The sequence below is a fragment of the Prionailurus bengalensis genome, chromosome A1 (assembly GCF_016509475.1).
Source record: "Prionailurus bengalensis isolate Pbe53 chromosome A1, Fcat_Pben_1.1_paternal_pri, whole genome shotgun sequence".
NCBI classification, from domain to species: Eukaryota; Metazoa; Chordata; class Mammalia; order Carnivora; family Felidae; genus Prionailurus; species Prionailurus bengalensis.
This window is the reverse complement of record NC_057343.1, coordinates 115,203,121-115,216,070: the sequence shown is the minus strand read 5'-3', so window position 1 is coordinate 115,216,070 and position 12,950 is coordinate 115,203,121. Positions and strand designations below refer to the sequence as shown.

The window sequence follows — 12,950 nt, the reverse complement described above, 5'->3', positions numbered from 1 at the left end:
CCCAAGGGGCCTTCAGAGGAGAGCTTGTGGCAGCCATTTGGGATTAGTTTCAGTTAACGATCATGGCTAAGCATGGAGGCCACAAGCAGGCCACATGCACTAGGCACGATGGTGGAGCAAATAGGAGATTGGACACTTACCCAGCCAGCTCCAGTCTGAGTCAACAAATGATAGGCTCTTTCAGGGCAAAAGACGGGATGTCAGAGATTAGCAAGGAGAGTAGTGGGGCAAAATAATAATTGTGTACTTGCAGGCAAGTTGCTAAATTTCTCTGAGCCTGAGGTTCTTCAACTCCCAACTTGGAACACTAACATTTACTACAAAGGTTAATGGAAATGGAAATGTACTAGTTAAAAGGACAAGATCTTAGGGGTAAGTCTTGGTTTGGATCCTGGCTTGGTCACCCACTGGCCTTGTGCCATTGCTGTTAACTTCTCAGAGCCTCAATTTCCTCATAGCTGTGAAGGAGGAAATAACACTTCCTTCCCAGAGATGTGAGAATTAGAGAAAACTAGGCTTCACGGTTAGCTTTGACTTGCGTGAGTGTGCAGACCCCTTCCCACTTCACCCCCAATGCTGCTTAGTGAATGGGCACTTGTGGTTTTTCTTCTTTTTAGGGCAGTGTAGAAGGGGAGTGGGTTTAGCCTTCTTGTCTGCCTTCCCAAATTAGAAAGACAGGAGAGAAGTTGCATTTCTCTTGCTAAGGCCTATTGTGCAGGTCTCTGTGTGTGCCCTGGCCAAAGCCTGGACTGAACCAGATGCTACCTCAGCATGAGGTCACCTCTGTGGAGATGTGTTTTCTGAACTTGGGTCAACTTGGGACCTTAGAGTAGACAGGTGCAAGCTGTGAGCTACCTGGAAGGCCATCCAAAGACGAGGGAAGCTTCAATGCTCAGAGCCAGGCTGCTCCAGTAAAGGCTCAGTCTGAAGCCTGAGGTGCCAACTCAGGACTCAGCTTGTACTTCATTCTCTCTGCCCAGGTCTTTCACCTTCCTGGCTCCCTTCTTCTCCCTTACCTCTTGTTATTTGCCACCACTTATAAATGTATTGTGGTTGATTATTTCCTGTCCTGGACCCACTTGTTAATCTGGCATGTGTGAAAGGACACCAGACCCTTATGCCTGTTGAAAATGCAAGTCTTTGGGGTTCCTGGGTGACTCGGCTGAGCATCCGACTTCAGCTCAGGTCATGATCTTGAAGTTAGTGAGTTCAAGCTCCATATAGGGCTCGCTGCTGTCAGCCTGTCAGTGCAGAACCTGCGTCAGATCCTTTGTCTCCCTCTCTCTGCCCTTCCCCCACTTGCGCTCTCTCAAAAATCAGTAAATCTTAAAAAAAAAAAATGCAACACTTTTTGTGTACCTACCGTATGCCTGCAATGATCTCATCTCATTCTCAAAACAACTCTACAAGCAAGCTTCTCTTTGTTTTTTAAAGTTTATTTTATTTATTTTGAGAGAGAGAGAGAGAGAGCAGAGAAGGGGCAGAGAGAGGGAGAGAGAGAGGGAGAGAGAGAAGCCCAAGCAGGCTCTGCACCATCAGCGCAGATCCTGATGTGGGGCTCAAACTCAGGAACCATGAGATGATGACCTGAGCCAAAGTCAGATGCTTAAACCCAGGCGCCACCCCAGCAAGCTTCTCTTAATATCCTCCCACTCAAGGTAAGGGAAGTGTCCTTCTAAAGAGATAAAACAAATTGCTCATGGTTACTTGTCTAGGAAATGACTGGAGCAGGATTTGTCCAAAGACCACATGACTTCAAAGCCCATGACATTTCCATTCCAACTCCAGATAAAGAGGATTCCCAGTTCTGAGATGTACCTTCTACACTCATGGACCCTGGGCAAGTGTAAGAACTGTGCTGTTTTCTCAGGGAGGGTTCAAAGCCCACCAGTGTGGCCACTGTGGCCTTTAGAAACAATGGGGTGGTAGATGGTCCTCTGATGTCTACCTCAGAGGACAGGAATCGGGCACTGAGCTTGTGGGAGGTGGTATGCTGAGGGCAGAGACTGGTCTATCCAAGTTTTAAAGGGAATGCAGAGGTTCCTGGAGAACATAAGCAATCAAAGACAAAAATGGGGGAGGCAAGTTACTTTGAAGTAGTGCCAGTAGGTGCCCCATGCTATGACACTGGTTAGGCATGTGGGCCTTGGAGCCTGGCAGACCTGGGTTTGAGTGCCACACTGGCAACTGTTTCTGTGGCTGACCTTAGGCAAGGCAGTTAAAATCTCCAAGCCTCAGTTTTTTCATCTGTAAAATGGGGATGATGGCAGTACTTTGTTGTGAGGATCAAATGAATACCATGCACATAAAGCAGTTAGCTTAATTCCTGGACCTCAGTCAATGTTAAAAAATGGTATTATTAGTAATAAAATTGGGTTAAGAGTAGACACCTTTCAGAAATGTTGTATATCTTGATCGGGGTGGTGGTTATATGAATGTGCACATATGTAAAAAAAAATCATTGAAATGAAATGTCAACCTAAGATCAAGAAACCAGTTCAAAGGAAAAACTTGGGATAAAAGAATTGAAACTCAGAGTACACAGACTTATGTGGAAACCCAAATAGTGTCCTGATTCTAGGAGATGGACTCAAGGTTTTTATAGGGGAGAAAAGAAAGATTAGGTAAGTTGTTTTTAAGAAGAGTTGATTGGTGCTGATAAGGAGGACTAGGTTTGTACTTCATTGATTGGTCAGGTGAAGTAGTCACTGGGCAAAAGTCAGTATCAGTCTTTTCAAACAGGATTTTCTTGTCCCTGCTGACTTCTGAGAATATTGGTGGTTTGGTCCAGTTCAAAGGTTTAGAAAACAGGACATGCAAGACGTTTCTCAAATGGCTTCTCTAGCTTTATTTTAAAAATGTTTCTCCTTACATCATTGGTTCACAGTACTGCACTTTTCACATGTGAAAATATGTACTTTTGTGTGTATCTTATACCTCAACAACAACAACAACAAAAACAAGAACAAGAAAAACAAAAGGAAGCTCTTGTGAGCCAGGGTTGAAGTGAAAGTTTAAAAAAAAATGTTTTTTAAAGTTTATTTTTGAGAGAGAGACAGGGAGCGTATGAGTGTGTTGGGGGGAGGGGCAGAGAGAAGGGTAGAGCGAGAATCCCAAACAGGCTCTGCATTGTCAGCACAGAGCCCAACCATACCGGGCTCCATCCCAAGAACCGTGAGATCATGACCTGAGACGAAATCAAGAGCAGGATGTCTAGCTGACTGAGCCACCCAGGTGCCCAAAGCGTTCAAACATTTTTAAAAACTTTGCAGCCTAAAATGTAGAGAAAAATATATTATGGAGGGATGGATGTCAGGCAGTTAATAAACACATACGGTTTTCCTCCCTGGATTTTGTTGTGCTTCTGGGATTTGTCGGTGTTTTAAAATGTATCATTTTTTATGACTTCTTTTGTTATTCTAAGTGAATATTCATAGTAAAGAAAATGTAGGGATGCCTGGGTAGCTCAGCTGGTTGAACATCCACCTTCGGCTTAGGTCATGATCTCATGGTTCAAGCCCCACGTTGAGCTTTGCACTGACAGCCAACTTCGGATTCTATCTTCCTCTCTCTCTGCCCCTCCCCTGCTCATGCTCTGTCTCTCAAAAAAATAAATAAACTTAAAAAAAAATTTTTTTTAATGTAAACCCCACCCCTGTTTGGTAGGGCCTAACAGTGGGACCCTCTTCCCAACAGGAGAAAAGTCAGGAGTTGCCAGGTTGGATAAGAACAGAGTCACATCCAGAGCACCTTTCTCCCCAGCTGGAAGCAATGAGTGGCCTAGATGTGGGGTCTTGTCCTTGTCCTTGGGAAAGCCTGCCTAATGGGAATGTGCTGTGATCAGGCTCAGTCTGATGCTCCTGCTGAGGGAGCTCCTGCTGGATTATCTCCCTCAGAGATAAAGAGAAGGAGCAACACAATGATGTCAGTCTCATCAATACTCCCTCTTCCCTACAGTTCTCAGCAGTGACCTTGGAGGTGAGGCATCCTTAAGGGGACCTTCCTGAGTCATAGGGATAAAGGACACCAGAAGGGGGGTATCCAGGCTGTGAGCCCCTGATGAGCAGGGCTGGTATCAAGGCATCCCATTACATCCTGGGGCTATTACCTTGGGGAAATGGAATTAGACAAGCCTGCCTTTCCATTATGCAAAGAAAGGGCTTTTCAAGTAAATTTCCATTTAAGTATGAGCTTAGATCAGTGAAGGTACAGCCATAATAGCTTAGATGGTCATCACAGCTATTAAAAATACATTTTTTTCCTTTGTGCTCAGGCTGCCTTGTCATATTCATATTGTTCATCCCCAGAAGTCTGTGACTCAACCTTCCCCAAGCTCCTGGGAGCCAGGTTAATGTCCATCTATATTTTCAACTTTTTAATTCTTCAACATACATGATATATGAAATGTATATGCTTGACACAGCCGGTGAGTGTATCCAGAATATTACAAAAAGTAGATCTGGGGATGGAGATGGGCAGTGGGTAGTAAATAAAGCATTCCACTTATTGGTGGTCATTGCTTACAGTGTTGGGCTCCCCTCTCTCTTTACACCATCTTATGCTGCCCATTCTCTGCTGAGGTCCTCAGACATACAGAGTTCATCTTTTTTTTAAGTTAATTAATTATTTATTTATTTTAGAGAGAGAGCAAGAGTGAGTGGGGGAGGGACGGGGGGGGGGCGGTGGCCAGAAGATCCAAAGCAGACCCTGTGCTGACAGGGTGATAGCAGCATACCTGATGTGGGGCTTGAACTCACAAACCCTGAGACCATGACCCGAGCCGAAGTCAGACACTCAACTGACTGAGCCACCCAGGCACCCCCCAGAGTTCATATTTAGCTCCAGGCCTTCAAACTGTTGTCTATGCTGCCTGGATACTCTTTTCCCATTCTCTACCGTGCTGACTCTCACTTACTCCAGGTCTCAGTTTGCACCTAATGTTTTCAAGGAAACCACCCAACTCACTCCCACCCCCAGACCAGGGTAGGGCTTTGAATTGGTTTTCTCTGTCTGGGTAACAAACCACCCTCAACCATGTATTTGCTCGTGCTTCTGTGATTTTGACTGGGCTCAGTCTTGCCTGGGGTGACCTCTGCAGCTGCCATCAGTTGTTGGGTTGACTAGGTGCTAGCTCTTTCTGGATAGCCTCTCTCATATGTCAGGAGCCTTAGCCAGAATGATGGGAACAGCTAGGACAGGTGGAATGTCTGAGACAGCCAGTAGGCTAACCTCAGGCTTCCTTACATCGTGATTTTCTGGCAGCAAAACAGTGGCAGTGGAAACTACAAGGCCCCTTGAGGCCAAGGCTCAGAAGTCACATAACAGTGTCACTTCCACAGCATTCTATTGGTTAAAGAAAGTCACAAGGCCAGCACAAATTCAAAGGCAGGGAAATAGTGTAACTAATCTCTTGATATAAAGTCACACTGCAAAAGGGCCCATCTCCAGGGATAGTTAGCACACATATAGCTCCCTAAGCTTTTCTTTCACAGCTCTTATCATAACTGTTATTAAATAATTCCTTGTATGGGGGTGCCTGGGTGGCTCACTAAGTTAAAAGTCCCAACTCTTGATTTTGGCTGAGTTCACAATCTCACTGACAGCAAGGAGCCTGCTTGGGATTCATTCTGTCTCTCTCTCTGTCTTCTCTCTCTCTCTCTCTCTCTCTCTCTCTCTCTCTCTCTCTCTCTCCCTCTTCCTCTCACTCTCAATCCCTCTCAAAATAAATAAATAAGCATTAAAAGAGTGCTAGACAAATTCTATGAATGTGGGGGTTGACTGTCTCATTCATTACTCTCCCAGAGCTTGGCACACAGTGAGAGCTAGGTAGGTTGTTGTAAATGAACACATGGGTGGATGAATGAATGAATAAATGGAAGATAAAGTTCTTAGAATTCTAAAGATGCAGCATAAGGCTTTGGAGATAGTCCCAGGTTTGAATCCCAATTCTATCACTTCCTAGCTGTTTGACCTTAGGCAAGTTGCTTAATCTCTCTGAGCCTCAGGTTTTTTTTTTTTTTTCTTTAAAGTAGGGATAAAAAGTAACTCCGCCTCACAGTACAATCTTAACTATGAGGGCTTCAACTCCACATTCATTCTCCCCCCTTTTCTTTGAGACCCTCTTGACTTTTCTTACTCATTAAGTGAGGGCTGCTAGTTATCTTATTTTAAGAGCCTCACCCGAACTTTAAAGCATTAGAAACTGGATTTTCAGGGCAGAGTACATTCCCCCAAGGTCACCAGGAGTCCATTATATATAGACCCCTGTTCCTACATGACTACTGGTTGTGAACCAGTGGTTCTCAACTAAGGGTGATTTGGATCCCCCTTCCCCAGTTCATTTGGCAATGTTTGAGATAGTTTTGGTTGTCACAGCTGGGGGATAGTGGCATGCCACTAGCATCTAGTGGGTGAAATCCAGAGACACTAAACATCTTACAATGCACAGGACAGCCCTCCCCCAGCCCCAGCAAAGAATTGTCTGTCCCATAATGTTGACAGGGTCAAAACTCTGCTGGAACTGACTGTTCTTTCAATCCTCACCGGGTTTAGATGTAATAAATTCTTCTTGGCAGTAGTTAGCCCTCACCCTTCTTTAGCCTCTGGTGTCTGGTGATAGCCACAGTCCTCCTATCCCCGGACCTCACAGCTTTGAGCAACAGCTTTTTCACATAAGCAGTTTGAAGAGAGGGTAGGGCTCCATCTGTTGGCCAGAGCCCACATTATAGCAGGGAACACTGGATTTTTTCCAGCAGAGGCCTCAGGTATGTCATACTTCACTGTACTACACATCCCAAGGGCAGCTGGAGAATGGTAAGTGGGATAGCAAGTGACTGGATAAAGTTGTCACTGAAGCTGCCTGTGTGACAAGCTTGGGGTTAGGGCATAGCGGATTGTATTTAGGGCCTCATTGTATTTAACAACTTCTTATTCTTCTTGGAGTGCTTTCCTCCTTATTCTTTCTTCTTGTATTATATTTTATTTATTTTATTATTTATCATTTTTTTCTCTGACAATAATTCTGTGGTGTAATGGAAATACACATGAACTTGAGAATCAGAGAGACGTGAGTTCAAATTGCAAGTAATTAAACCTCTCCAGCTATAAAATGGAAGGCAATGATATTGATGGTCAGTAATCAATCACACAGGGCTATTGAGAGAATGAGAAGAAATTACATATAAACTACCCAATAATCATGAGGCGCCTGGGTGGCTCAGTTGGTTAAGCGTCCGACTTCAGCTCAGGTCATGATCTCACAGTTTGTGAGTTCAAGCCCTACATTGGGCTCTGTGCTGACAGCTCAGAGCCTGGACCCTTCTTTGGATTCTGTGTCTCCCTCTCTCTCTCTGCCCCTCCCCCACTCATGCTCTGTCTCTCTCTATCTCTCTCAGAAATAAAATAAATATTAAAAAAATTAAAACAGAAAACAACAACAAAAAAAACCCTACCCAATAATTAGCTAAAATACATTAAAATCTTTCTCTCCCTCTCTCCTTTTCTTCTTCACTGACAGAGTAAAGTTTCTTCCCAGCAGGGGCATTAAAAACAGTTGTGTGGGGCGCCTAGGTGGCTCAGTTGGTTTAGCCTCTGACTTCAGCTCAGGTTATGATCTCACTGTTCCTGGGTTCAAGCCCTGCATCAGGCTCTATGCTGACAGCTCAGAGCCTGGAGCCTGCTTCAGATTCTGTGTCTTCCTCTCTCCCTGTCCCTCTCCTGCTCATGCTGTCTCTCTCCCTCTCTCTCTAAAATAAACATTAAAAAAGTTAAAAAAAAAAAAAGAGGAGGCATCTGACAAGTGAAAATACAATCTCTGACTGTAGTACAGAGATAGAACTCTGGGCTCCTCTCACCTCATCTCCCCTTCAAGGTATCCATCAAATATTATGCCAAGGGGAATAGTCCTTGTTGGAAAGTAGGTGAGGTAATGAGAGACTTAGGTCTCTCACTTTGGATGGAACCTGGTTTCTGGAGGGGGCTCATAGACTTCCAATGGGAGTGGAGCTGTGCATCCCAGCCATAACTTTGACTTAACTCTTCATTACTTTTGCTACCTTTTCATTCACTTACTGTTAAAAAACAAGGAGGTTGTTTTCTCTCCCCTGACTTTTGCAGAGGCAGTCTGAATTCCAGTCTCCAATCAGAAATTATCAGATGCAGAAGGAATCTTGGAAGTCATCTTGCACAACGCTATCATTTTACAAGGGGGAAAACTGAAGCCCAGTGGGGAGAAGGAGTGGGAAAGGGGAGATTTTCTCAGATATGTTTAGATCGAGGTGGATTTCAGCACTTCTGGATCTCCAATCTGGGCTGTCTCTAGATGACAGCCATCAAAGGGGGAAGAGGTTTGACCTAGCAATGCGGAGTCTTGCTTTCTTTACCTCTGCATGGCTGAATGACTCCTAACCCATGCTGTGTGTCCTCTCATAGAAATGGCAGTGACTACTAGGTGTACCTATCTCTCATTGCCATAACAAGTCTCTAAAGTAGGTCTTGTTATCATTTAAAAAAAGAGATAGGTCTACTTCATGGGATTCAATAAGATAACATTTGAAAATGATTTGTAAATGGTAAACCATACACATAAGATGAATTAATAATTTCTTATCATTATGGAATGTAGTGGAAGAATATGAGTTTTAGTTAGACAGAACTTGTTGCCTCACATATGTTGCCTGGGCCTCTATTTCTGCTCTGTAAAATAGGGCTAATGATACCTGCTTCACAGGGTTGTCACAAAGATTGGTGATCAGATATGTAAAGAGACTAGCCAAGTGTTCAAGAATACCTTACATTTGGGGCCCCTGGCTGGCTCAGTCAGTGGATCATGCAACTCTTGATCTCAGGGTTGTGAGTTCAAGTCCCACAATGAGTATAGAGATTACTTAAGAAAAAAAAAACTTAAAAAAAAAAGAATGTTACATTTATATTACATTTATCCAAAACTTATTATGTTAAAAATTGCTCTAAATATATTATGGGGACTATCTCTTTCATTTCTTACCCCAAGTGAATAGCAGAAATTATTGTTATAATCCTTATTTGATGGCATGGAATAAATGATATAATAATAAATGATATTCCCCCAAAAAAGAACTCTTATTACTACCACCATTCTACCTCTGGAGAGAGGAGAAGAAAGGTGAGAAGATGCTTAATGTCAGTTTGGAGATGAAATACCTTTGAATTAGGCTGAGATTGGTGGTGTATAGAGGGGCAAGTTGGTGGAGTTCAGGGTGGGGGGAGTCACACAGGTGTTCCAGGCTCCACATCACTAAAGGTAATGACAGTGGCTTTCATTTTTTTAAACACTTCACAAATAAGATAATTATTTAAATATTTTCCTTTTGAAAAAAAGAACAGTTTTGAGTCTTGGTTAAATGAAAGAATGAGTGTGAGGTAGTTCCTGATGGTCAGATGAACATGAAATGATTTATTATGCACCTGTGCACTGGAAGTCTCCGAGGTGGTTTTTACTATTGTCGTGTTTTATTTTAAGTCATACAAATATTTAAAATGTACCCACAGTGGGTAATAATTAAAGACTCCAAAGCATAGGGGCGCCTGAGTGGCTCAGTTGGTTGAGTATCTGACTCTTGATTTTGGCTCAGGTTATGATCTCGTGGTCGTGGGATGGAGCCCGTTGTCAGCCTCCACACTGAGTATGGAGCTTGCTTGAGATTCTCTCTCTCTGCCCCTTTCCCCTGCTTGATCTCTCTCTATATAAAATAAAATGTAAAAATATTTAAAATTTTTAAATGTTTATTTATTTTTGAGAGAGAGAGAGAGAACGAGCAGGGGAGGTGCAGAGAGAGAGAGGGAGAGAGAGAAAGAATCTCAATCAGGCTCTGTGCTGCCAGCACAAAGCCCGACCTGGGGCTCAAACTCATGAGCCATGAGATCACGACCTGAGCTGAAGTCAGACACTTCACTGACTGAGCCACCCAGGTGCTTCTAAAAATATTTTTAAAAAAGGACTTTGAAGCATAAGCCACCTTGATGCTGAAATACTAGTTAATGGTTATAGGGGCACATAGGTGGCTCAGTTGGTTGAGCATGTAACTCTTGATTTCAGCTCATATCATGATCCCTGGGTTGTGGGATTGAGCCCCATGTCAAGCTCCACACTCAGCAAGGAGCCCGATTAAGATGCTCTCTCTCTCTCTCTCTCTCCCTCTGCCCCTCTCTCCTGTTCATGTTCTCTCTCTAAAATAAAATAAAAAGTAAAAATTTAAAAAATTAAAAAAATTATGGTTATAAAAATTATGATTATAAGATACAGGTCCAACACAGAGACTGGTTATGTATGTTTATGATACATACATATAATGGATTACCATGCAACTTTGAAGAGCATGATGGGGAAAAATAATTATTAACGATGGGGTAATGCTCATAGTGAATTATGTAATAAATATGGACAATAAGATAGTATGAAGCTATGTACACAGGTGGATTAAAATATTCAGAAACCAGTTATTTCTTTTGTATGGGACTTATATGGTACTGTTCTATTTATTCATTTAATAGACTTCATGTTTTTAGTACAGTTTTTAGGTTTATAGCAAAGTTGAGCAGAAGTTACAGAGATTTCCTGTATGCTCCCTGCCTCATATGTGCAGAGCTTCTCTCTTATCAATATTCCCCACCAGAGTGGTATACAGTTGGTGAACCTACCATGACACATCCTTACCACCCAAAGTCTAGGGTTTACATTAGGATTCACTCTGGGTGTTGTACATGGGTTTAGACAAGTGTATAATGACAAGTATTCAGCCTTACGGTATCATACAGAGTTGTTTCACTGTCCTAAAAATCCTCTGTGTTATGCCTATTCATTCTACTCTCACCCAACCGGTAGAAGCCACTGATTTTTACTGTGGTTATAGTTTTGTCATTTCCAGAATGTCATATAGTTGGAATTATGCAATGTCTAGCCTTTTCAGATTGGCTTCTTTCACTTAGTAAAATGCATTGAAATTTTCTCTGTGTCTTTTCATGGCTTAATAGCTCATTTCTTTTTTTTAAAGTTTATTTTTATTTATTTAAGATAATTTTTTAATGTTTATTTATTTTTGAGAGAGAGAGAGAGAGAGAGAGAGAGAGAGAGAGAGAACACAAGTGGGGTAGGGGCAGAGAGAGACACACACACAGAATTGGAAGCAGGCGCCAGGCGCTGAGCTGTCAGCACGGAAGGGAAGTTGATGTGGGGTTTGAAGTCACCAACTGTGAGATCATTATCTGAGCCAAAATCAAGAGTGGGACACTTCATCAACCGAGCCACCAGGCTCCCCAGATACCTCATTTCTTTTTAGTGCTGAATAGCATTCCATTTTTTGAATGTACCAGTTTATTCATCCATTCACCTACCAAAGGACATCTTGATTGTTGTCAAGTTGTGGAAATTTTGAATAAAACTGCTATAAACAAGTTTTTGTGTAATATAAGTTTTCCACTCCCTTGGTTGCATGATTGCTCTGGATTGTATATTAAATGTAAAGTTTTGTAAGAAACTGCCATACTGTCTTCCACAGTATTTTTACATTTCACATGCCTAGCAGCAATGAATGAGAATTCTTATTGTTCCACATCCTTGCCAGCATTTGGTGTTGTCAGTGTTCTGGATTTTGGTCATTCTAATATAGGTATGTAGTAGTATATTTATTATTCTTCATGATTATTGTATTCTTCAAGATTTCTACATTGAAGATATGTTATTATTTTTTTAATGTTTATTTATTTTTGAGAGAGAGAAAGAGTGTAAGCAGGGGAGAGGCAGAGAGTGAGGGAGACACAGAATCTGAAGCAGGCTCCAGGCTCTGAGCTGTCAGCACAGAGCCCAACATGGGGCTCTAACCCACAAATCGTGAGATCATGATCTGAGCCAAAGTCAGATGCTTAACTGACTGAGCCACCCAGGCGCACCAACCATACATTATTTTTGTAATAGAAAAAATGCATTATAAAATAGAAAGCTACAAAGTTTATGTCATAGGAAGGATTGGGGAGGAGGGATGGTAGAGAAATAAATATTATATAATATTACATTAAAAAACAATACAAAGTAATGATACAACTAGAATGATTCTGGTTTTAAATATTGTAAAAAAAAAAATTGGGGTGACTGGGTGGCTCAGTTGGTTGAGCGTCTGACTCTTGATTTTGGCCAGGTCATGAGTCATGATCCCAGAGTCTTGGGATGGAGCTCCAAGTTGGGCTCCATGCTGAGCATGGAGCCTACTTGGGATTCTCTCTCTTTCTCTCTCTTTCCTTCTCCCTTTCCCTCCTTCTCCCTCCCTCTGTCCCTCCTCTCCTTCATGCTCTCTCTCTCTCTCTCTCAAATTGAAAAAAATGCATGACAATTCTATCCAATTTAGCTTTTCATTGGGACAAGAGACTGGTTATACCCAAAATGTGTTGTTTGTGGAGAAGTGCTTGCCAAAGGCATCTTGAAATCTTTTTTCTTTTCTTTTTTTTTTTTTAATGTTTATTCATTTTTGAGGCAGGGGGCAGGGAGAAACCCAGTGAGAAACCTGATGAAACCTGATGCAGGGCTCCATCCTGTGTCTAAAAGATCATCATCCGAGCTGATATCAAGAGGCTGACACTCAACCAACTGAACCACTCAGGTGCCCACCCCAAACTTCTCTGTTTTCTTATTATTTAAAAGCAAGACATAGGGAAATCTTGGTGGCTCACTTGGTTCAGCGTCTGAGTCTTGTTTTCAGCTCAGGTCATTATTCCAGGGTCTTGGGATTGAGCCCCGCATCGGAATCTGTGCTGAGTGTGGAACTTGCTTGGGATTCTCTCTCTCTCTCTCTCTCTCTCTCTCTCTCTCTCTCTCTCTCTCTCAAATGAAAACAAAAAATGGGGGCACTTGGATGGCTCAGTCGGTTAAGTGTCTGACTTCGGCTTGAGTCATGATCTTATGTGCTGACAACTCAGAGCCT

General features: G+C 42.5%; 1 protein-coding gene across 2 annotated transcripts in view; it reads left to right on the top strand.

Moving 5' to 3' along the window:
* GFRA3 (GDNF family receptor alpha 3) overlaps positions 1 to 9,078 on the top strand; it is a 41,413-nt gene extending 32,335 nt beyond the window's left edge. For both annotated transcript variants that reach the window (XM_043588864.1, XM_043588872.1), the window contains exon 8: positions 8,116 to 9,078. In XM_043588864.1, coding sequence (XP_043444799.1) covers positions 8,116 to 8,217 — 102 coding nt within the window. In that variant the 3' untranslated portion in view covers positions 8,218 to 9,078. The remainder of the gene's footprint in view (positions 1 to 8,115) is intronic.
* Positions 9,079 to 12,950: the final 3,872 nt, after the last annotated feature.